Source organism: Lagenorhynchus albirostris, chromosome 11 (genome assembly GCF_949774975.1).
Source record: "Lagenorhynchus albirostris chromosome 11, mLagAlb1.1, whole genome shotgun sequence".
Taxonomy (NCBI): Eukaryota; Metazoa; Chordata; class Mammalia; order Artiodactyla; family Delphinidae; genus Lagenorhynchus; species Lagenorhynchus albirostris.
The window spans coordinates 64,598,050-64,621,852 of NC_083105.1; the positions used below are offsets into that span (position 1 = coordinate 64,598,050).

General features: G+C 47.6%; 1 protein-coding gene across 4 annotated transcripts in view; it reads left to right on the forward strand.

Annotated features, from left to right (window-relative positions):
• Positions 1-11,032, forward strand: part of SENP1 (SUMO specific peptidase 1) — a 63,148-nt gene extending 52,116 nt beyond the window's left edge. For 2 of the 4 annotated variants that reach the window (XM_060166405.1, XM_060166407.1), the window contains 5 exons: positions 1,645-1,848; positions 2,719-2,798; positions 3,722-3,806; positions 4,330-4,425; positions 5,378-7,125. In XM_060166405.1, the coding sequence (XP_060022388.1) occupies positions 1,645-1,848; positions 2,719-2,798; positions 3,722-3,806; positions 4,330-4,425; positions 5,378-5,440 (528 nt within the window). In that variant the 3' untranslated portion in view covers positions 5,441-7,125. Of the gene's footprint in view, positions 1-1,644; positions 1,849-2,718; positions 2,799-3,721; positions 3,807-4,329; positions 4,426-5,377; positions 7,126-7,848 lie in introns of those variants that run through there. The other 2 variants (XR_009543520.1, XM_060166408.1) reach the window with 2 other exon arrangements.
• The last annotated feature ends 12,771 nt before the right edge of the window (positions 11,033-23,803 follow it).

The window sequence follows — 23,803 nt, forward strand, 5'->3', positions numbered from 1 at the left end:
AAGCCGAGAAGCATCCTTTAGCACCATTATCTTCGGGGGCAGGGTTAGATTAAAAACGTGGATTGGAGAAATCTGTGATCCTAATTGTGTAATTCATTGTCATTATTGTAAATAACTGAGCTCCAGTTACCTGTTGGGCATCACTCAGCAGAGAATTAACCACAACCTGAGTCCTCTGGGCCTGTTGTTCTGTCTTCAGAGATGCAGGAAGAACAGTGTCTTTCTTCAGTCCTGGCTCTCCCTCCCACCACCCTCAGAGCTCTGCTTCATGGTGAATGTGGTTTCCCTGCAACTGCTTAGGCTTCCTCATCTATAGGCCCTTTCTCTGGTCTAGACCATGCTCCGGTGTGTTCCTGGCAGTGTTCCCTGCTGCCTCCCCAGCATGTAGTTGCCTACTATTGGGCAGTAGCTCACTGCTCTGGCATTCTAGTGTGTAAATATTTGTCAAAGGACGGTGGTGTTTTCCCTTTCCCCAAAAAGCATTCTGAAAAATGTGCCTGTTTTCTTAGTCATATTTCCAAGCTTTGGATCAGTTAGCCCATTCATTCCTTGCAGTTGACAGACACTGGCCTGACCTCAGCTGGCCACATAAAGTAAGTGTGCAGTAACTTCCGGCACAGTAACTTTCAAGCTTTGGTACCAAGGAGTCCTGGACTTAAAGGAACCATGGACGACATAGTCATTATTAGAGAACACATAGTTTCATTAACATATCTCCTGTATCAAGCATTTTAATTTCTTTCACTTGTACTTGATATTGAAGGCATAAATGAAATCAACAAAAATGAGGCAGCTAACCATGTAGATTCTGGGGGAGAACTTTACTCTTCATGTTTGTCATTCTACTTTCAGGTCTCATGTAATGTAGGTTATACTGTATCCATGTCTGCCTCCATAAAGGTGACATTGCTGAGCTACTACCAGTTTAGAGATGTTTTTCCAGTATAGTTGATGGTTTATTCTGTCACTCAATTCTACTTGAGGCCAAAACAGTTTGCTTCTGCTAGGTGGCTTGTTAGGCTGAAAATGCAATCCTTAGTCATGGAGCAGAATTTTCTATCTTTGTGCAGAATCAGGAGACCTACATAGAAGGATTGAACTACTGATCTTAGCTTTATTAACACTAGACTCTGAGCTCAGGATTTATTTAAATTACTCGCACAGTCCCGATAGATTAAAGGAACTGCTAGTGTGTACCTCATTTAACTGCTTGTACTCCTTCCTTTCGTTTTCTCTGAGTCTCACTTTGTACCACCCCTTCCTCCTCATTTTCCAGTTTTTTTAACCTGATCTTCAGTCTTCTACAAGTCCGACCAACATCTTCCCATATGTATCCGGACCCATATATACACGTGTGTGTGTGTGTGTGTGTGTGTGTGTGTGTGTGTGTGTGTGTGTATACACACACACACACACACATCAGCTTTTTCTGTTTTCACTGTTTCTAACCACCTCAACACCTTCCTCCCTTCTAGTCAGAATTTGATACAGGGACATGAGGCTTTTGGGTGTTGAAGTCATAATTGAATTGATTAGGAAACTAACCTATGCTGTGCAATATAGCAACTGTGTTTCCTTCTTACAACACAACTATTTTGAAAGGCTGGAGTTATCTAGTTTAATACATATACTTTCTTCCCACAGATCATCAATTTCTACATGAATATGCTGATGGAGCGAAGTAAAGAGAAGGGATTGCCAAGCGTGCATGCATTTAATACCTTTTTTTTCACTAAGTTAAAAACGGCTGGTTATCAAGCAGTGAAACGTTGGACCAAGAAAGTGGATGTCTTTTCTGTTGACATTCTTTTGGTGCCCATTCACCTGGGAGTGCACTGGTGTCTTGCTGTGAGTGCCTCTTTTATTGCTGATAAAATTTAAAAGAAATCTATGTAATTATAGAATACACAGAGAGTAGTGAATATTAGTTCTACATTTTCACTAGATGACTGACAGAAAAAGTAGCACTTAGTTGTCTAAAAATTGGATAGATCAGTGAACTCCCTGTCAAGAGTGGGAGATACTTAGTCTTGGAAGAAAGCTGTGGAGTTTTCCTTTTCTGGAAATATTTAAAAAGGGAGTTATAAGTCAAAGCAGGCTAAAGGCAAGGCATGGGGAGTAAAAGTGACTTCTTACTGATGCTGCCAACTCAGATTCTATGACTGTTATTTTCTGCCTAATCATGACTTGTCTTGCATACTTGGTAATTTAATATTTTTTATGACTCTGAGAACATGGATACATGAGCTTAATATATTAATAAAAGTATAAAAAGTATTTCACAGTCTGTTTTGAGTTACCTTTGAAAAGCATAAGCCAAAAGGAAATTCTCCAAGTAAAGAAACAAAACCTAGACTCTTTTACCATCTTTCAGAAAATGTATGGACATTATCTCACTCAACTTTCGTTCTCTGAAGAGCATGTTTTGTCTTCACTGTTACCCACAGTGCAGATGGAGAACCTGAATACTAGAAAAAAGTTTCAGGGCAATTACTGGAGCCGCCAGTCAATTAGCCCCCATCGCAGTTCTGAGTAAATAATCCCCCTGTTCTTCTCTCCTCTGCAGATTAAGCATGGTATAACGCTAAGCATCCATCAGACTTGTCATGATATCATAGGAAATCTGGCAGGAGGTTCCAAACTCCAGGGAAGGAAAAAGCTGAGAAACCAGTTTTCTTCACTTCATAAACACAGATTTTTTTTTTTTTTAATTCCCAGGTTGTAGACTTTAGAAAGAAGAATATTACCTATTACGACTCCATGGGTGGGATAAACAATGAAGCCTGCAGGATCCTCTTGTAAGTAGGGAGTTGAGGACAAAGAGTTTGATGTTGGGTATATGTTATGTTTTTCCAGCTATTGAACTCAGTTCTCTGATCCCTTCAATGTAGTGATTAATAAAGGAAATCTTTATCTTGAATAAGAATGGGTATTTTCCATCTAAGTAAGTAAAGTTTAATAATAATATAATACCAAAAATACACCCTAATGGGGATAATTACTGTCCCAGTGCTCTAAATATAGAGTGGATATATACATATAGATATAGAAACTACTTAGAAATCATCTACTCCAACCTCCTAAATTTTCAGATGAAGAAACCAAGACCCACAGAGGTGACTTACATTTGCTCAGGTCCTACTAGTTAGTGGCTCAACTGGGAACCAGAATGCAAATCTCTTTATATCCCATCTGTTTCTCTTTCCAAAATGTCTATTCCTCACTGTACCATTGTGGCAGCCAGGAGGGGGCTGGGTTCCAGAATGGTGAGCAGTTCACACTTAAGAAGAGTGCTGTATATGAGGTATGCACTCGACAAATTGTTGATTTGGATTGAATTTTCACACAGGAGAATCAAGACTATAAATAAATAAATACCTCAGTATTGCTGGAGAAACATTTTTCTTCCATTAGATTGAGTTCTGTAGGCCCATATAAACCAAGGAGAAGAATCAGAACTTGTTCCTCAGGACGGACAGTAGGTAGAAAGAGCCTGGGTATCAAAGGCAGATGTCATGCTTCTCTTGGGTTGACAGGGCAGGCCTGAATTGTGGGACCTCCAAAGGAAGCTTAGCAGTCCAAAGATTCCCTGCCCAGTAGTATATACTGTTTCCTTAGACGCGCAGAAGAAAACTTCCTAAGGATTGTCAACCCCATTCTTGCAGTGGCAGCTGTCATCACTGCTCCCCAAGCTCATCTCATTCTCTCCCAATACCTTTAGGCAATACCTGAAGCAAGAAAGCATTGACAAGAAAAGGAAAGAGTTTGACACCAATGGCTGGCAACTCTTCAGCAAGAAAAGCCAGGTACATTTCTCCTTGATGAGATGGAAATCCTGAGACTAGGGTATTAGAAAGAAAAGGATTTTACTGCTTGGTCCCCGGAGACCTTCTGTGTTAGTGTCTAGCCTCACCTCAGCTTGGTCGTTTGGTTCCTTGGGGAAGATAGAGTAAGCTATCTGTGGGAAACTAGTATTGTGTTTCTTATGAAGAACTAGGTTTTATAAATGCCCAGCTATTTTGCTAAACTTTCATCTGTGGGAAATGTTTGCAGATTGTTTGGCCCTTGTGGGAGGGGCCAGCTTTTACACCCTTGGGTGTCATGGAAATCTAAGATAGTCTCCTGTGTGATTAATATGAAATACACAGGCTGGACTGAGATGCTGAATTTTTTTCTCTGAGCCTCTGTTGTTCTGAGTGGGGGACCAGGGTCATCTCTTCAAAATTCAGGGAAACCTGTAAAATTTATATCCTTTGGCTCTTATTTATAATCTAAGAAAGAAGGAAGCTTGGAAAGATGTCACTTTTTTTATTGTTTTTGGCCTTTCAGGAAATTCCACAGCAGATGAATGGAAGCGACTGTGGCATGTTTGCCTGCAAATATGCTGACTGCATTACCAAAGACAGACCAATCAACTTCACACAGGTGAGCCAAGCCTTCAGGAGGGAGCTCTATGACCACCCCGTCTCCAGGCTGCCAGATAGATGTTTTTCCCTCCACTTGCTCCACTTAGGGGCTCTGCTTCAGCTTGTGGCTCATAACACGGGTGGTTACTGCCTGTGCCGCCTCACAAGAAAAAGGGTAGTGATAGGCCACATCCTGGGTTACCATATATCACATATTGTGATGTATGGGCAGAGCCTTCTTCTCCGCCCATCTCTCCCACCTACCTCAAATCCTGTGAGAAGCAGAGAACTGGGACCAGAGCAAGTTTCCTATAGTTTCCCTTTATTTGGGTAGCAGTTAAGTTTTGGAACAGGCCACACCTTGATCTAGTATAATTTGTTATGCTGCCCTCTTCCGCTGCCCCTCACTTGATGCAGCTGGTCAGTCTTCTTATAGTTTGTGATTGTTTATTTCTGTCCATGTGGTCCTTCGGAGACCAAGGTGGATTGAGACTAGAGATTAGGGGTTATTCTGTGTCCTTCACTTAACTCTTTACTTCTGTTTAAATCAATGGCTTTACAAGATTTTTCCACCATAGCCCTTGGGTGGAGCTCACTCTTGCAGTTCCTATAACATCTCCTGTAAAAAGTGAGTTTTTGGTTTTCAAGCTCGGATCTCATATCCTCTTAAAAGTTTAACATAGAGGACTTGATAGACACCGTTCTCAAAATTCTTGGAGACATTTGGGTGTACCCTGGGGACTCCTGGCAATGCCCAACAAAACTTCTAAAGTTACGACAATGGAAAATAGCAATAAAGATAGTAATAGAAAAAAGCAATAGAAAGAAAAAAATCACATGTGATAAAGAAGGAGCCATTTGAAAGATCAGAAATTCAGCTGAGATTATTTTAGTTGAAAACCTCAAGACGGAAAGGAGTGTTAGGTCTGCATACAAGAAATGAAAATAAGGGTGTCTCTGTGTCCCTACAGCAACACATGCCCTACTTCCGGAAACGGATGGTCTGGGAAATCCTCCATCGAAAGCTCTTGTGAAGACTGTCTCAATTAGCCAACGTGGACTTGTGGGAGACCAGCTCTTTGTTGTCTACGGCCAGAGACCTTGGAAACAGCTGCTCCCAACCCTCTGTTCTTGTAAAGTCCTTGATCCTGGACCAGGCCCTGGAGAGATGCACTCACAAGCACATCTGCCTTTCCTTTTGTATCTCAGATACTATTTTTGCAAAGAAACTTTGGTGCTGTGAAAGGGGTGAGGGACATCCCTAAGCTGAAGAGAGAGACTGCTTTTCACTTCTTCAGTTCTGCCATCTTATTTTCAAAGGGCTCCAGCCTCACTCAGTCTCTAATAGGGGCCTGAGAGAAGCTTGGAAAGACTCTTGATTTCATGTAAACTCTTGTTGTTAGGCCTTACTAAGAGGTAGGAAAGGACGTGGGCAAAAAGGTAGGGATGAAAACCACCAGCATATACACGCACACATACATAAACACAGGATTTTCAAGATATGTCACTGGGAAAGTGACTGTAAACTGGACTTTGGGGCACCTGCGTAATTCCCTCCTCCAGGACTTTTCCTATTTATATGCCCCTTTGTAAAATCCGTCTGCTTCTGTACAAGGCTGTTTTATCATCTGTAGCTTCTTCCTCTCCTGAGGCACAACACGTGAGCCCTGGATGGACCCCAAAGTCCTTTCCTTAAAAGCAGAGGCTTGCATGTGCTCACAACACATGATATGGGGAAGACCCACCCAGGGAGCGGTTTAGTGGAGCGACAAGGCACCACTTTTACTGCTACCTACTTCTGACCAAGAAGAAGGACCTCAGTCTTTAGCATAAAATTCCAGCATTGGATGAATGCAGGTCTAGTTTGGTCTGTGGCTAGCTAGTTTAAATATGTTTCTAACCACAGAGAATTTAATATATATATATATTTCACAGGGATATGTTTTTGTTTTTTTTTTTGAAGGCTGAATGTGTTCACCATTTTAGCCTGTAGGTTTATTACCATTTTCCAAATTTAGCTCCAGCACGCACAGATCCCAGCCCCTATGTGTAGGGTGTTTGTGGACTTCCTAACAGAATATTTTGATTCCTGGATGGATTTGGCTTAGGGGTAGAGGTTACAGAGGGAGGCGAGATTTTCAACTGGAAAACGGGTGGAATTTGTACTGATCAACCTGAGAATGAAAAACTGCTATTCCTTTTGTTCTATGTGGCATCTCCCCACCCTCTGAGCGCTCCTCAGGCTAGATAGTGAAATGATCCAATGCCAGTGTCATTTTGTACTTAAGTTCCAAAATAGGAACATTTTATACTTTTTTCTGTATTGTAATAGGTAGTTTTGTACGAAATCTTTTCTTCTCTTCCCATGTACCTCATCCTTTCCAACATTGTGCTTTCTCCCTGGGCTTATTTGAAAATTTTACTCTGTTTTATATCAAGCTTGTTTAGTACATTTTTCTATGTGTTACCACAGGTTACAATTTGAAAAGAAAACTATTTTTTTTAAATATTCCATTGTTAACTGAATGTTACCGTTTTCCACTCCAGCAACTAGATGTCCTACGTTTTTCATACTGCCTGCCTTTAGGGGGAAGACCACCTTTTGTTTGTTTGTTTTCTTTTTTTTTCTTCTTTCTTTCTTGCCTGTTTTGTTTTGTTTTGTTTTGTTTTGGGTTTTTTTGGTGTTTTCTATAGGAAATAAATAGCTTTCTATATATGAGTTCCTGGGACTTTCACATTCTCGTTTAGAGAGCTATGGCATGCAGGCTCATTGTGGGACTCCTGAACATTGATTCTTGGTACTTAATGTATTTAAGTGACAACTTGAAAGGTGACAATATGGTATAGATTTTGGACCATGAATCAAAAAGACCTGAGTTTTTCAGGCACTCTTGCTATTGTCTGGGGGACTCAAAACAAGATACTTCTGTGTATTTATTGTTTGTCCATTTAGATAACATCTGTCTTACCTTCCTCACAGACTTTTTGTACAGACCAAAGCAACAAATATTTATTGCCATGTACAGCAGAAAATGAAACATGCAACAAAAGCACTTTGAAAAATATACAAGGAATTGTTAAGCCTGTCTGAATTTGGCCCCACTTTCTGACCAGTGCAATTTTGTACAAGGTGAAGTTAGTGATCCTGAGATGCCCTGCATGAGTGGGCCAGGCTGAGACACAGGTTGTGGTCCAGGGTGGGAACCAAGTAGACTTAACACAGTGGGGGCCATTCTTTCCAGAGAGCTGCCCAAGAAGAGCAGGACTAGCATCTGGAAACTTTCTTCTTCATTTAAGGGCGGACCTTGATGACAGGGGGGAAAACTAGGACGTTCCTGTATTCCATGGCCAAGGGCATGTTACCAATGTCTTGTTTAACCTGCTTTAAACTAAAGCCTATTGCTTTCCTTTTCTCTGATCTTCCCCTCTCCTCTGTGTCCAGTGCTCATAATTACCTGCCTCCCCTAAAAAAAGGAACACTTGATGGGTGATAAGCTCTAGATGCCAGATATGAAGCCTTCAGCAGAAACCAGTCTGAACAATCACTCCTGGACCCTGTACAGAGAAAATCAGACCATTCCTGCCCATTTGAGGATACATGGTGCGAGGCACAGAGGCTAGTTCCATCCCATTTGTCACCTGGGACCCACCGTTGCTCCCGGCAGCCCTGTTTAGGGTTGAATGTAAGCGCTTTTCCCTCATCTGGCCTGGAGACTGTGTAAACTGACTCCTCTGTATATGAGGTGCTACATATTTCTCTGTGGTATCAACTTCTCTCTTATTTTGCCCTTGTAATTGTGCTAGCCTCTTCTACCCACTGCCCCTAGCAAGATTAGCCCCAAAGTTTTAGTGTTCTGGGATAGAAACAGGTTGCCTGGGAAAGCACTGCCAGCAGCCATATTCCATAGTCTGTCCATCGCCACCTGGTTCTACGTGGCCCATAAAAGGCTCTAGTGGGTAGAGAGAGAGGGTTCACTTCAGAGCCCCAATGTTTTTAACGTTTCAGCTTCTGGTCCTTCTCCTGTGCCATCCCTCCAGCTCTCAAATATGTCTTAACCCAGAGTAAGAGAGACAACTGACACTCGGCACTTGTCTTCTCCTTTGCTCCACCTGGATGGGCCAGGGGGGTTGAGGTAGGGTGGAATATGATGCTTTCATCCTGGGAGCTCACATACTCAAGACTTGAGTCAGAAAAGGACGTGAAATGCTATCAGGCCCTGTTGTTGACTCAGACTACATGCTGAGCTCCTGGCAAAGTGGCCATATTTCCCTACCCAGGAGCAATCTGTCCACAGCTTCAAATTCATCCTAAAATTTGGGAAGGGACAAGTAAGGCTCAACCCAACAGCTTTCCTAATAGCGCAGGCCTTATTTCACCTGTGCTGAATCCTAGTATCTGTCTTTTAAGAGCCCATAATTCCTATTCCCAGCTTTGGGGGTGGGGAGTGACGTAACGTAAGGGTAAATGGGGTTATGCTGGTCACCACTAAGAAAAGAGTACTTAGACATGCATCCCCTGTGGGAGAGAAATGGGAAACTAGGAGACTTTTAGCTACAAGATAAACCTCGAGGAAACCTTAGTGCAGGCTGCCTCTCTGGCCTGTCAGGGAGAGGGTGGGGAGAATTCCAGTTGGGAGTGGTTGAACCAGATGTCCAGGGTCTGGTCAAAGTCTAAGATTCTGAAATGTTATTGAGGGTCATAATGCTGCTTGGAATAGGAATTGGGCAAGGTAGAGATTCAAAGTCAAGTTTAAGGCCAGTGTTAACACTGGCTTGATCTTAGAGTTAAGGCGCAGGTCAGTCTTTCCTAATGGAACAGATCATAGCTGCTGACTTTTCTCCATTCTGAACTGAGGAGTAACCATCAACTGCTTGACTTCTGGAGATTGTCCTTCCTTCCTTCGCAGAACTTTAGTGCTGGGAAAGGAAAGTTGTCGCGGAGAGGCACACAAGGAGCCCAGAGTCTTCAACCTGCTGGGCACCCCTCATCCAATTTACTCTTACTGCTTTCAAGAATACACAGCGCACACACACCCAAATCTCACCTCCTTGAAGCCTTCCCTGATTACATTAAAATCTCTTATCTGGACATCTGCAGCGCTTAGAAAATAATACAACTCCACATGGCATATGTATTGTAATCTGTCCTTTACATCAAGAATGGACTGAGACCTGTGTTGCCAGTGAAGGCAGGTGAATGATTTGGTGCTTTTTTTCCAGGCCAGGAGTGCAAGCTGCTTCTCTCTGGCCTGCTAGGGAGGAGTAGGGGTGACCGACTAAACATTTACTTAACCAGCATTGCAGGAGTCCGGGGTAGAAGGTCCACTCACATCAGCCTGCAGTGAGGCTGCACCTCCTTTGTGACCCTAAACCTAATGCCTCACTCTGCCCTTAACACAAGCCCCTTCCTCAGCAGTTTGGCATGTCCTTCAGGGGTTTCAGTCTCTATGCAAGGGGCCTAATCAAAGTATTTTTTCCCTAACCACACACCTTTCTATTATGTACAGTTTTCTTTATTTTTTTTTATTTCCAGTGATGTTGTACATCCAGTATGGATCGTGGGTCCCCTTCTGTCTGCCTTGTCCTTTAAATGGACTGTTTTACATGCTGGCTGTGTCTTGTCTATTAGCCAGAGCTAAGTTCCTAGAGGGCATTTTCCCCATCTAATACTTCTGGGGAGCCTCTTATACTAGGTGTTTAATAAGCCTGTGTTTAAGCACTGGGCTTGGGGGCCCTGGAGGGTGGAGTGAAGAGATGGTTTGACCATCGGGTGGAAATGGTTTTGACCATTTGGTGGAAATAAAAGCCACCCATCCTCAAAGACCTTAGAGTCTAACTCATGTAGGAGGCCAGGCAGATACCAAGCAATGGACCTTATCAAGAAGGCAGACCCATAGGCATATGGTCCAGTTTGGAGGGGCAGAGGTGGAGATAAGTCATGGATGATGTTGCCTTTATCTGACTATCTATGTGTGACTCTCTCCCTAGTTTTTAAAAGTTGATTTATTTTAAAATAAATTCTGTGGATTTTGCTTTCTTGCCTTGACTTGGAAACTCCCTGGTGAAAAAGGACTCGATGGTGTTTGTCTCTCTGACTGTCTCTCTGTCTCTCTGACTGCTTGTTCTGTCTCTGTCTGTGTCTGTGTCTCCTGATCCAAGCTGGACCAGTGATTGGATCCTCAGTGTGGTCTGGATTCCGGAGTCCACGCCTTAACCAGGAGTCTGAATACTGTTCATTCATTCATTTCATTCCACATACCTGGAATTGAAGTCTGAAACACAAATAACATGCAAATCTGTGGCTCCTTGGCACTTTTTAAAACCAGACCTGTCTGTGGAGCCAGCCAGAGAGCCCTCCTGAGCCAAACACACCAGTCGGGACTTCCAACCCACCCTGGATACCTAACAGCATCCCTTGTCTCCTTGCCCCCTCCCACACCCCTTTCTCCTCACCACCTAACCTCCAGGAAGTGCTTCCGCTGGTCTACCTGTAAAACATGCACTCCAAAGAATAAAACAAGAAAGCACCAACTTCTGATAAATCTTCCACTATCCTGGTGAAACAGTTTTATCTGTGTTGAGGTGGAAGAGCTGCTCGTCATCTCCAGGACATTCTTTTTTTTTTTCCCAATAAATTTATTTATTTATTTATTTTTGGCTGCTACTCTTCGTTGCGGTGCGCGGGCTTCTCATTGCGGTGGCTTCTGTTGTTGCGGAGCACGGGCTCTAGGCGCGTGGGCTCAGTAGTTGTGGCTCGTGGGCTCTAGAGCACAGGCTCAGTAGTTGTGGCGCACGGGCTCAGTGGCTCCGCGGCATGTGGGATCTTCCCGGACCAGGGCTCGAACCCGTGTCCCCTGCATTGGCAGGCGGATTCTTAACCACTGCGCCACCAGGGAAGTCCCTCCAGGACATTTCTTGAGTTCTAACATTTTTCTGACACAGTTAAGGTTTTTCAGCCATTTGAAAATGGTTGGAGTGAGGAGAGAAACCTTCAAGCCACTCTTGTTTTCTGATTCCCCAATGTGGTTAAAGATAGCTGACAATTGCCTGGGTCTACAGATGGGGAGAAGACTCCATCACAGTGGGGACCTGCACCCAATCGTGAGTCAGAGACAACCTCTACCCCCAGGTGGCTGGGTTGGTCTTGGGCCCCGCAGAAAGTTACCAAGGGAAGGGGGGTGGAATTCACGTTCCTTAAGGAATTCGTGTTCCAGATGCGCTTTTTATTCTTTTTCAGATTCTTTTCCATTGTAGTTTATTACAAGATACTGAATACATAGTTCCCTGTGCTAGATAGTAGGACCTTGTTGTTTATCTATTTCATATATATTGTTTGTATCAGATGCTCTTCTGAAACCCAGGAAAGAAAGTTGGCTTCCTTGTACACCTGAGCTCCGTTTCCGGTCAGCCCACCACCGGCCAATTACCTGTGCCTACACGGGCCCACGAGGCCCTGCACGGTGGCTCACCACCTTTCCAACAGCTTCCCCCACCACTCTGCCCCCGCTCCTTGGTCTCGGCCGCACAGGCCTGCTTGGTGTTTGTCTAACAAACCCACCTTGCTTCTGCCTCAGGGTCATTCTACTTGCAGCTTCCTGTGGCTGGAGGGCTTTCCCCCAGACACTCTCCCCCCAACTCACTCACCTCACCTCCTCTGTCATTCCCACACCCCGGTTCTCACACTCCCTAGCTCCCTTCATGTTTTCTCTGTAGCATTTCATATCTGACTATATTATTTACTCATTTGCTTTGTCAGTCTCTCGCTAAAATGTTCTGTTTCTGCTGCATCCCAGGTGCCTAGAACAACGGAAGGAGAGAATTGTTGAAGGAGTGAACGAATTACAGTTATTCAGCATCTCTGAGCAGGGCCTACCTTCCGTATTGAGAGCCTCCACCCTATCAAGTCCTCACTCACTTCCTCGTATATGGTTGAGAGGGCAGCCTCCCCCAGGGCCTCTGGCTTCAAATTCATCATCCACTTAGCGCTTAGACCTGTCTTCTTCCAATAATAATAATAAGACTAAGCATTTATTGAGGCCCTGGCCCCAGCCTTATGTGCCAAATCTTTATATACATTACCTCATTTAATCCTTACAAGTGTATGAAATAGATGAGAAAATGAGGAGCATAGGGATTGCATAAGTGGCCCAAATTCCCACAGATTGTCAGTGATAGACTCCAAGCCAAGAGCCTGTGTCCCTGAAGCCCGTGGCCTCACACAGCCAGCCCTGCTCCGTCTCACTCCGCAGGGGTCATGGGGCTCCACCAGCATGAAGCCAGTGAGAGCCTCCGATGAGGTCCGCAAAGGCCAAGCCTCCCTCTGTTCCCTCATGAGCAGGATTGAGGCCCTTACTTGTCTCTTCACCTTAATTTGGAAGGTCAAGTGGAATGTCAGGGGACCTCTCCTTTGGGGTTCATTTCCTCTTGACTTCTGTAGCGCGGGGTACCAAGGAATTCCCTCACCCCTCCTTCGACAGCTCTTTCTCCGACTGCCCTTCTTTTTGCCCCCCACTCTTGTCCCCAACTCCAGGTTGCCCATACTAGCAACACTTGTCCTTTGAGGCCTCTGGTTCTAATCCCTAAAGGGGCAGAGCTGAGGATTGGAGGGTGGTGAGTAGGGAGACACCAAGCAGATCCAGCGCATCCCCACCGATTCTCAGGGATCAAGGGCGTTGCGTGGGGGGACACTTGGAGACATTTTGGGTGCTCCACAGTGCTCCATTTTATCTTTTCACTTTTGTCTGTGTCTAGGGCTCTGTCCCCTCAGTATGAAGTTTCCTCTGCCATTCTGTTCCGACTGGTTTGAGAATCTCAGGAATGCAGAGCCCAGTGCCCTCCTGCTCTCCCCTCCCACCTCCGGACAGAGAGCCCCTGTAGAGGCCGAGGGGGAGGAGTCCTGCTGTCTTCCTGGAAAAGAAAGACAGCACACACTCAACCCTTCCTCCCACCCTCTGTCTGATTTTTTCCCCAAAATCAGTCTGCCACTTTCAGCTTCCTCTTAAACAGACGGCCTTTCCCACCATCACCCCTCACTGGGGGCCTCTCTTGATGGTAATTACTCCTAATTGTTTCCCCTTGGCGCACGAGGCCTTTTCTTGCCTGCCCTGAGCCAACAGTTCTGTGTCTGCTCAGAAAATGTGCTCAGCACAGACCAGAGGCAAGCCCCCTCCGGCCTTAAAACCCAGGCTTTCTAGATCTGACTCAGAGGGCGGCTTTGACCATGCATCTACTTTAAGGGAAGGCTCTACTTGGACTCTCCCAAAACAAATTACAGCAGGGAAGAGTGATTAAACTCCAGGAGCACATCCCAGCAACAAGAGCCCCTGAGGAGCTCTGAGAACTTCCTTCCATGAAGATCTCAGCACCAGAGAAGAGCTACTGGATCTGGCCTGGGGACAGGACCCCTGAATGGGGTCTCCAAGCCCCACGGCGCTGGCCTTGGTGGTATGGAGCCGCCCGTCTCCTCAGTCAAGCCCCCTCATCACGGCCACTCATGCAAGCACACATGCACTCATGTAAACACGGCAGCTTTGTGTTGCTCCCTCCTGGCACCCCCAGCTTCTGGATCAGCACCGTGATAGCTAGTGATGGGGCTGGAGGAGGAGGACGAAGGAGGGGGGACCATGGGCAGCAGGGCTGGGGTGAGAAGAGTTTGGACGGGGGCAGAGATGCCACTGTCCCTTTTTCCCTCAGCAGGGCTGCTGACCCTGATTCGTTCTACCCTCAAAGGAAGGTCCTTAGTGGCCTAGCGCTCTTGAGAATTCTCTATACCTTTTGGAAAAGGATTTGAGGGTGTTATCTAGAGAGAAAAAGACATAGGAATGTTTTATTCATTCATTCAAAAAAATACAAGTGCTTACTATGTCAGGCCCCTGTGCTAGGTGCTGGAAATGTTCTCCACCTCCTGGTCCAAGCATATAACAGTCTGCTCTAGCCCCAGCCTAAAACATTTTGTGCCCAGGGTCCTGTTCCATGGCGCCCCCATCAGCCTGAGCCTCGTCTCTGCCCATCTATCTCCTCCCTAACTCAGTGCTGCTTTGCCCAGCTGCAGAGCACCTTTTCTAGTGGGCAGAGAAGCCTCTGCAAGAAGAGGCCTGAAGCAAAACATGAGGATGGAGAAAAGGCCAGTTTCACCCAACCCCAGACCTCCAGGGGAGTCTCAAGGACACACTGTAAAGAGTCTGGGGAAAGAGATTTCCTTTAGATTCAGGAATAAGTTGGCTGCACCTTCTAGACCTAGGTTTCTCCTTCCTTGTGTCCCACGTTTGGACCAAGAAATCAGATTAGGTTTATCAGAATGTCTACTTGGATCTAAGCGTCTTCATTTATTTATCTATCTTTCTACCCATTCACCCATCTACACATCTACTTATCCATCCAACCATCCAACATTCACTCACTCACTCTTTTAGGACCTACTCTGTGCCAGGCACTGGGGAGAGAGGGACGAATATGGTATGGTCATTGGTCTCTGTGGGCCTATTCTTTGGTCCCCAGGGCATCTCTCTCAGCCTCAGCTACTTCCACAGAACCCAGATCTCCCTTCTCTCCTCACATAAGAAGCCAGACTCCTACTGAGGAGGACTCGCAACGGATAACTAGAAGTCCTGAACCAGAAGCCACTGGTAACAAGGGCCAGTGAGGGGAATGGAGGCCAGGCTAGTGGTGGGAGGGATGAGGAAGGCTCCCAACCAGGCCACTGAGCCCAATCACTGTGGCTTGGCTCTTTTTGGTGAAAAAAAATAGCAAGTTTGGACAAGTGTCTCCCTGTGTCCTGAGCTCTGGGTTGCTCCCGACAGGAGTCACTCCATTAAACAAACCACAGCCAAGGGCCACAGGGGCCCAGAGAGGACTCGAAGCGGGAGGAGGAACATGGGGCTCAGGACAGGACTTGGGCCAAGCCCATCCGTCACAGGCACAACGGTGCAGGTGAGGCCTGCTGGCCGAGTTGGAGTTCCGAGCGCACATCGCGGGAGCTGCAGGTGAGGCAGGGGAGAGAGAAGCCACACCTAGACTCACAGACAAGGAGAAGACAGACACACAATACGAAACTGAAACCACCCCAAAAGCAAATAGGGTCAGGTCTCTAGAATGTGTTTTAGGGTATTAGCTAAAGAGCCTTCCCCCAAAGTACCCAAATGTGTAAAAGGAGGTTGACAGTAGGGTTGAGAAGAGGAGGTTATGACAGGGCACAAGAGGGTGTGTGTGTGTACATGTGTGTGTGTGTGCACACGTACATGCGTGCATGCTCTATTAATATATGAGTTTGGGTCAGTATAATTGTCTTTCTTCTGTGGCTTCTACTTCATTCTAAAATCAGAAGGACTCTGAGTGGTTTGGGCTTCTCCAGGTCTCTCCTCCCCTTTCCACATGTGGCCGAGGGCGAGTTAATGGGACTGCACACACAGAGACTCACACAGCCTTGAAGACAGAGACCCATTCATCCCAGGACACTGCGGCACCTCTCTCCCAGGCTGGCCTGCGGTCCGTAGCTCCCACATGCGCGAGTGAGAGACGTGCGCCTTTGCACACGCCACCTTGCCCTCGAGCACACACACAGAGCCACACTTGGGCTCTGTTAACCCTTCACCACCACGTGCGGGGGGCTCTTGGCTCCCAGCCTGGGCTCTGGCCTTGCCTCTCTCGATCCCTTTTACCTGAGTTAACCCTTGAACGACCTCCTCAGGATCCCCAGGGAGCCCACCGCAGGCCTGCAAATCCCCCGAGTACCCGGCAGGGGAAGTGAACACACTCGCAGCCAAAGAACTGGATGAAGGCATTCCTCCCCACGAAGAAAGAGAGAGGACTCTGAACGTCGAGGTTCAAGTCACAGCTATGCCGCCTGCAAGCTGCCGTCCTCGGGCAAGTCAGTCAGCCCCTCTGGGCTCCAGTCTCTGACTGTGAGATGAATAGAGGCCACCCTGAAGTCCATAGAGAAACCTACTAAAGTCATATGCAAAACATGTAGAAGTCTGTATTTTGCTGGAAAGAGGTTTCATGAGTTTAGCCAGCTTCTCATAGGTCCGTTGAACTCCCTCAAAACCAAAGAATCAGTGAATTTCTTGACCATTCAGGGCTCTACTTGTATGAGTCATGTGCTTTGCAAGCGACGCAGGATGGCCATTGTAAGTCCCCTCAATCATCTAAGGTCAGTGTCAGCCTCACCCGACATCTACTGTCTGAAGTTCTCCCACACGACCCCCATTCCCATACCCCCATACCCATCACCTCCGTGGAGAGTCTAGCTCAGGCTCAGACTGAGGTGCTCTCATCTGACAGACCCATTTGCTGGGCTGGGGTCGTCAGTTTGGAGGGTCAAGCCTGGTAGTGGTCATGGAGCAAGAGAGAATGGAGGATGGGGTGGGTATTCGGAATAACAACCATGATACTAATGTCTATTGAGTGCTTTCTATGTGCCAGGCATTGTGAAACCAAACAGTGAAGTGAGTAATATCATTATTCTCATTTTGCAGGCGAGGAAACTGAGGCTCAGGGACATTGTGTATTGCTCAGGGTCACTTGCCCAATAAGTGGCAGAAACTAACACTGAAATCAGGACTGTCTGACTCCAAAGTCTTTACTCTTGAAAGAGAAGGACATCAAGGGGATGAACCCATCCCTGGCGACATTTCAGATGAAGTGGGCACAGCACTCTTCAGCATTTGGGGTGCAAAGCTACCTAAGGAATCCCCTTTGGAGAGAAGGGCCAGAGCCAGAAGTCTGTCTGAGTCAGACCTTGGGAGTGTGAGGGCAGCAGGAAGGCTGGGCCAAAGGCACTGGCTCTTCAGAGCTTTTGCCAAGGCCTGGTTCAAAGCCCTCTTTGTTCACTGCTCTGACTTCTACAGGCTCCTCCATCTCCATCCTCAGGGACCTTGGGCTGCTTCACCAACATCCGGGGGTCTCCAGTCGCTCCCACCCTCCGCCAGAGAACGTCCAGCCCCCATCATGCCGAGGGGTCCCTAAGAGGGTGGGTGGCCAGGGGCAGGGCTGCTCAGGAGATGGGGTGGGCAGGAGGGACTCTGTCCGGGAGAATCAGAGCAGAGGGACTGCATGCCCGCTGCTCCCCAAACAAACAGGCTTTACTTCTTTTGAGGCAGAGAATCAAAGACTTATTAGCTGTTTATTTTTATATTACTTAAAAGAGTTTTACAAATTCTTATTAATTTGCTACTAAAGGGCTCAGGATTCCTCCAAACGCTTGTTAATACAGCTCCCCTATCTTCTTCTCCCTATAACCCTTCAGCCCCCTTCAGCCTCTGCTGAAGTAACAAAAAGAGAAGGGAAGATGGGAAAATGTGCTAGCTGGATTCTTGATAGAGAGCCCAGAACTTCATTTCCGCTTCCTCCTCCCCAGACCGGCGTCTAGAAGGAACCAGAGAATACAGGAAGGAGCCCTAGCTCTAGGAAGTTCTGGACGATGGGGTCCACTCCACTAGGGAGCGGGGAGTCGGGAAATCTCCAGCTCCTTTCCTGGTCCCCTTGCTGGACACTCCTAATACTCCATTCTTCTCACACTGTTACCTTGGCCCTTCCGGATTTGAGCTCCATCTCCTTCCTGAGGGTAGCGATGGTAGTCATGGCTGCATTTCCCAAGGCCGGGAAGAATATGACTGACAGCTTTGCAGGAGCCTTCATGTCTGTGGCCTCGTTTCCTTGCCCTCTTTGCCAGGGAGGACGTGAGGCTGTTCCCAGACAGGGCTTGTTCCTCCTGTTTACCTGGGTCCCCCTCAGGGAGCGCCTCCTTCAGGTCTCCCTGTTCTCTGCTTAGCAGTCAGGCATCCTGCTCCGGCACAGGCATCTTCCTGCCCTGTTCACAGACAATTCTAGAGACTTCCTCTCAGTTCAGAGCAGCGTGTAGCCTGGGGGCCCAGGGACCTGTGATGGTGGGATGTCCTCGGAGCTGGGTGGTCCAAAGGTGGGCTAGAAACTACTCGGGACACCAGGAGGGCAGGGTCGCTAAATAAAAATTTAATCATGTCATCTCTGCTATTTGATTTTTTTTTAAGCATACAGGTGGTCATCATGGTAAAAGCCAAAACTTTGTTGGACTTCTTTATACTTACTATACCATTTGAATTGCTTTTATTTGAATATCAATCTTTTCAAAGCTGGCATTTGTAAAAGTTTTAATCCAGCTCCAAGGGCTCTGCATTGTCCCTAAGCAAAAGGAAAATCAGCCTGGAAAAGTCAGTCCTATGTGGCCCCCAAAATGGGGGTGGAGTGAGGGCAGTGAGCCAGAAATAAGGGGTATAGGCTTTGGGGCCGAGGGGCTTAGGTTCAGGCCCCAGAGCCATGATGTGCTACCTGAGAGACCCTCAGCTCACCCTGTGTTCTCTCCCCTCTAGACGGTGCAGTATTATCTGACTCTACTTCAGTGCATTGAAAAGAAGGTCAGTAGGACTGCAGATGCCCGGGCACGTTGAAAATAGTCACGGCATCAAAATCAGTCATCATTAGAGCAAAGGGTGGAGGGAATGTCCCAGAAAGGCCATCAGATGCTTTATGATGGCCTCTTGTCCACCTCTCGGCTCCTAGTCCAACCCAAATACACACAGGGAAGGAGACCCCAGGCCTTCTCAGTCTAATTCTGGCCTCACCACACTGTGAGGGTGGTCTCTCTCTCTCTACTGCTGAAATAAACACCTTTGGGTTAGTAAACAACAACAGTTTAATTCAAGGTAAATTTCCAAAAGGACTCCCTTTGCTAATTACAAACACAACGCCATCGGGCCTGCAGGGACAGTGGACCCCACCGTAAGGAGCCCTGTCCAAGTAGGGCTTCTTGGTCCCTATGGTGTCAGCGGGGACTGTGATCTCTGAGTTCACCCTCTTCCTTCTGGCCAGGGCCGAGTGCAGCCCCGGGTGCTGTTTCTATCGGTGAGCGCACTGTCACAGCCTACTAGTTGAAAATTGGCTCTCCTTGGATGGCCCTCAAGCACTGCATTTTCTTCCAGCAAGTCTCACCAGACCCACAGATGAATTTATCTCCCCTGCGTGCTCCATTCGGCTGTTTCTGTTTCAGGAACTGCTAGCTCAATGAGTGCCACTGTTCTATGGAGGTGGCCAAACAGCCATGGCTCTGTTCTCTCCGCCAGACCCTGGGGCCTGGAGTTCTGCCTCCGGGAATTCCAGAATTTGAGAATGTTAGAGCTGGAAGACACCTCAGCCCTCACCTAGTCTTGCCCCAACCTCTGTACAGATGGGGAAACTGAAGCCTAGGGAGGGGAGGTCCTTCAGGGGCACAGAACGTCAGCCCTTCCTTTAGGCTGTGCAGGCAGATGGGGAAACTGAAGCCTAGGGAGGGGAGGTCCTTCAGGGGCACAGAACGTCAGCCCTTCCTTTAGGCTGTGCAGGCAGATGGGGAAACTGAAGCCTAGGGAGGGGAGAGCTGGGACCCTCCCAGGCAGCCCACTCCATTGCTGGAACACTAGGAACGTTCTTCCTAACATTGGGCTAAAACTGACCCCCTGACTCCCTTTGTTGTTCATCTTTTTGTGCAGTCTCCTTGGAGAGACAGGACCAACCTATAACGAACAATTTAGAAACCAGTTCATCCTCGAAGGGCGTGGAGCAGACCGGCCCGGGTCTTTCCCGGGCAGCCTCTGCCACCAGATTGGAGAGAAGGCCCAGCATCCTCGTCACAGATGCTTGGATTCAAATCACACTCGATCGCTTAAGAGCTATGTGGTGGTGAGCATGTTACTTAACCTCAGTTCCCTCGTCTGCAAAAATAGGGATAATGGTAGTTTCCACCTCTAAAGGCTGTTGTGAAGATGCGACGAAATAACATGAAAAGTGATTAGGCACAGAGCTGGTCTATGGTCAGAAGGCGAGCAATGTGGTTTGTTGATGCTGTTGGAAGAGCATAGGCTCTGGGTTCATATCGCTTTCATTTAAATCCCAGCCCCTTCACTCCTTCATTTATGTATCCTACTTGACTTCGAACAAGTTACTTAACTTTCCTGGGCCTCATATTCTGCATCAGTTTGGATACTTGCAAGTTACAAAAAAAAAAAAAAAAAATTCCAACTCAACTATCTTAAATAATAATGGACTTTATTAATTCACATAACAGAAAATCCTAAGGTCGTAGAGTTTCAGGAATAGTCTAATCAGGGCTGCAGCTTGTACTCTGTGATTCTCTTGCTTTGGCTTTGCTGATGTGTTGGTTCATCCTCAACTATGATGACAGCTCACCTATGATCCTAAGATCGCCACCAGCAGTCCCAGGCCTCACCCCTACACATACCACAGTCAAACATAAAAAGGAAAGAGAAGAGCAGTATTTTCTTTCCTCATCATTAAATCAACTTCTGCTCTATACTTCGTTTGGATCAACCTGAAAGAGTTGCTCGGGCATGAGTGATAGGATTACCCTGATTGGCTCAGATCTACCAGGTTCTACCCTTGGAATTGGGCATGGTGTCAACCCTACCAAACTGCAAGTTTGCTCCATAGTGGGGGTGGGGTGTGACGGATGCTGAGGAAGTAACCACCATGTCCTCTGCGGAGGACATTTGTCGGGGCTGGATTAGATAAGGTATGAAAAGTGTTCAGAGTAGCACCCGACCCACAGGTTCTTCTGTTTGTGTGTTTGTTTGTTTTTGTCAGTAGCACCATGCGGCGTGTGGGATCTTAGTTCACCATCCAGGGATTGAACCTGCGCCCCCTACAGTGGAAGCACTGGGTCTTAACCACTGGACAACCAGGGAAGTCCCAGTGCTAACCTTTTTTTTTTTTTTTTTCTGGTACACAGGCCCCTCACTGCTGTGGCCTCTCCCATTGCGGAGCACAGGCTCCGGACGCGCAGGCTCAGCAGCCATGGCTCACGGGCCCCGTCGCTCCGCGGCATGTGGGATCTTCCTGGACCGGGGCACGAACCCTTGTGCTAACCATTTTTTATGAACTATCATTGTTATTAGCATCCTGAGCTCATGCCGTGAATCAGTTTTCAAATGCATTTCTGATGGCCAGTTTGGGGTTCAGTCCCAGCAGCATCACCAAGCCTATTCCTTTCTATTTCACAGCAACCATGTCGCCGCCGCCCTACTCCTTGTTTCTTTCTCTCTTAGGACTCTGTTCAGCCCCAGGCCACTGGGAACACTTTAGGCCCTGCAGTGCCAACAGCCTGCTTGTGATTAGGGCTTCTGTAGCTCCCTAGCCCTCTCCTAGCTTTGCTGGACAGCTGTGCTGCATGGCTCTTTGTTCCCAAAGTAGAGCTTCCTTTATAGTCTTTCCACGTTTTAACTTCTCCCTCCAAAAGTTGCTTTAAGGCATCCAGGACCCCAGCTTTATTCTCCCCTTTGATCTGTGTCACTCAAAGTACACCAGCTCCAAGTCCCAGGGAGTCCCAAGTCCCCTCTGCTGGCCCCATAAATTATCTCAGGAGAGATCAACCTTCCCTCCTAGACAAAAGTTTCAAGGGTGTCTTCAATGGCACGCGTCCTACCCACCTCTGATTTTAAGTGGATCGATCCCAAGTTTGGGTGATAAAAAACTTTGGGAGGTTTCTTACAGCAAAGGACTTCACTTACGTGGTTAATATTAGAACCTACTCTTCTCCAAATGGCTGATGCTGGAGGCCTTTCTTTGACTTTCCGGCTGCGGAACAGAGAGCCTCCCCTGCAGCTTTCAGGTGGCGTGAGTGGTCTGGTTACTAAGACTCTAATGACGTCTAGGCCAGCATCAGCCCGTTGCCAGTGCCTGGAGAAATGTGTCCGAATGGGTCATCCCCTCTTGTCATCTTGCTGGTACTGTACAGCTTAGAGAGTCCATTGGACACCCTTGTAGGGATGTGCCCAGTGGCAGCTGGGGATGGCGGGGGTTAGTTGTTATTTTTCTAGTTTACAGAGAAGAGAACGAGGCTGGAAGACTTTAAATGGTTTGTACAAGACCACTTAGCTCAAAAGTGGGAGAGCTGGGACTTGAATCTAGGGCCTCTTGAACCCAATGCCAGTGTTCTTTTTACTCCTGCAGATTCGTTTCTTGCCTTTGGACCTGTCTCTGGGGAAGGAATACCCTGAGAAACCTCAGTCAGGCTTGTCTTCCTGCCTCGCCCAGCCTGAGCCAGAGCAGGAGCTGGTGCAGCTAAGCAGGAATGGGCCCTAAGGCCCAGCTCTGCCCCTGTGTGGCCTTCCCTTGGGGCTGGGGGCACACACAGTGGGGATCCCAGGAATTGGACCAAATCCTTAGTTACATCTGTAAACATGGCGGCAGTCTCTTCCGATCCCTCGAGCTCCAAAGCTGTGTGGGTGAACATTTCTCACTGTTTTCTTTCTCCTTTAACTTCAGTCTCCTCCCCAGGCCTCCTCTCCATTGAACTTGATTTTCCTCTTAGTTTCTCTCTTGATATCCAGCGTGCCTTTATCTCTCTCTCTTTTTTTTTTTTTTTTTGCGGTACGCGGGCCTCTCATTGCTGTGGCCTCTCCCGTTGCGGAGCACAGGCTCCGGACGCGCAGGCTCAGCGGCCATGGCTCACGGGCCCAGCCGCTCCGCGGCATGTGGGATCTTCCCGGACCGGGGCACGAACCCGTGTCCCCTGCATCGGCAGGCGGACTCTCAACCACTGCGCCACCAGGGAAGCCCATATCTCTTGTTGATTTCTTCTTTCTGCCTTTTCTCTCCCTCCTTTTTCAGAACTTCCTCGGTTAAGCAGGCAGGGAGATGCTTCAGCAGTGCTAGGGGAGAGAGGCTGCTGAGCTGCCTTCCTCTCCCCCTCCTCTCCCCCTCCCCCCACCCATGCCCTCCATCGGCAGCTGCCCTGCACCCCTCTCACTTGGGCCCTGGACCCTCCTCACCTTAGCCAGCTCCTCCTTGATGTGTGGGGCTGAGACGAAGGTACACGGGGGCCATCAGAGCCACTTCTCTGGGTACAAAAGCTTCTTTCTCCCCTTCAGAGATGAGGTTTCCAGGCAGGTTATTTTTATAGCAGGGCTCAGGCAGGAGCCTTCAGAGAAAATAAACAAAGTCACACACACCAGTCCTTCACACTCCTCAGCCCCCTTCCCTGGAGAGGGGCCCAGCCTGGCTGTGCCGACACAGGGACACCCACCTCCCCAGAGGGGCCACGGAAGCTGCTGCCTGGATGCAGAGACGCCGGGAGGTCTGTGGGGGGGGAGGGACTCCTGCGAGGGAGACAGACAAAAGCCCTCTGCCGCTGGTCCTGGTCTTCCAAAGGGGGTCCGGGAGGAAAGTGTTGAAACTCTGGGGCCCCATCTTGCAATCTGGGCCAGGGTCTTGGGTTCTGCCTCTGTAGGGGAGAGTCAGATTTAAATTCAAATCTAGCCCCGATTTTCTAATTGCCCGCCAAAGCCAGTCACTGTGCTTGGAGCTTTTCAAAAACATTTCATTTATTCCTCATCGCTTGCCACTTTGCATCCACCGCTACGTGCCCTGTT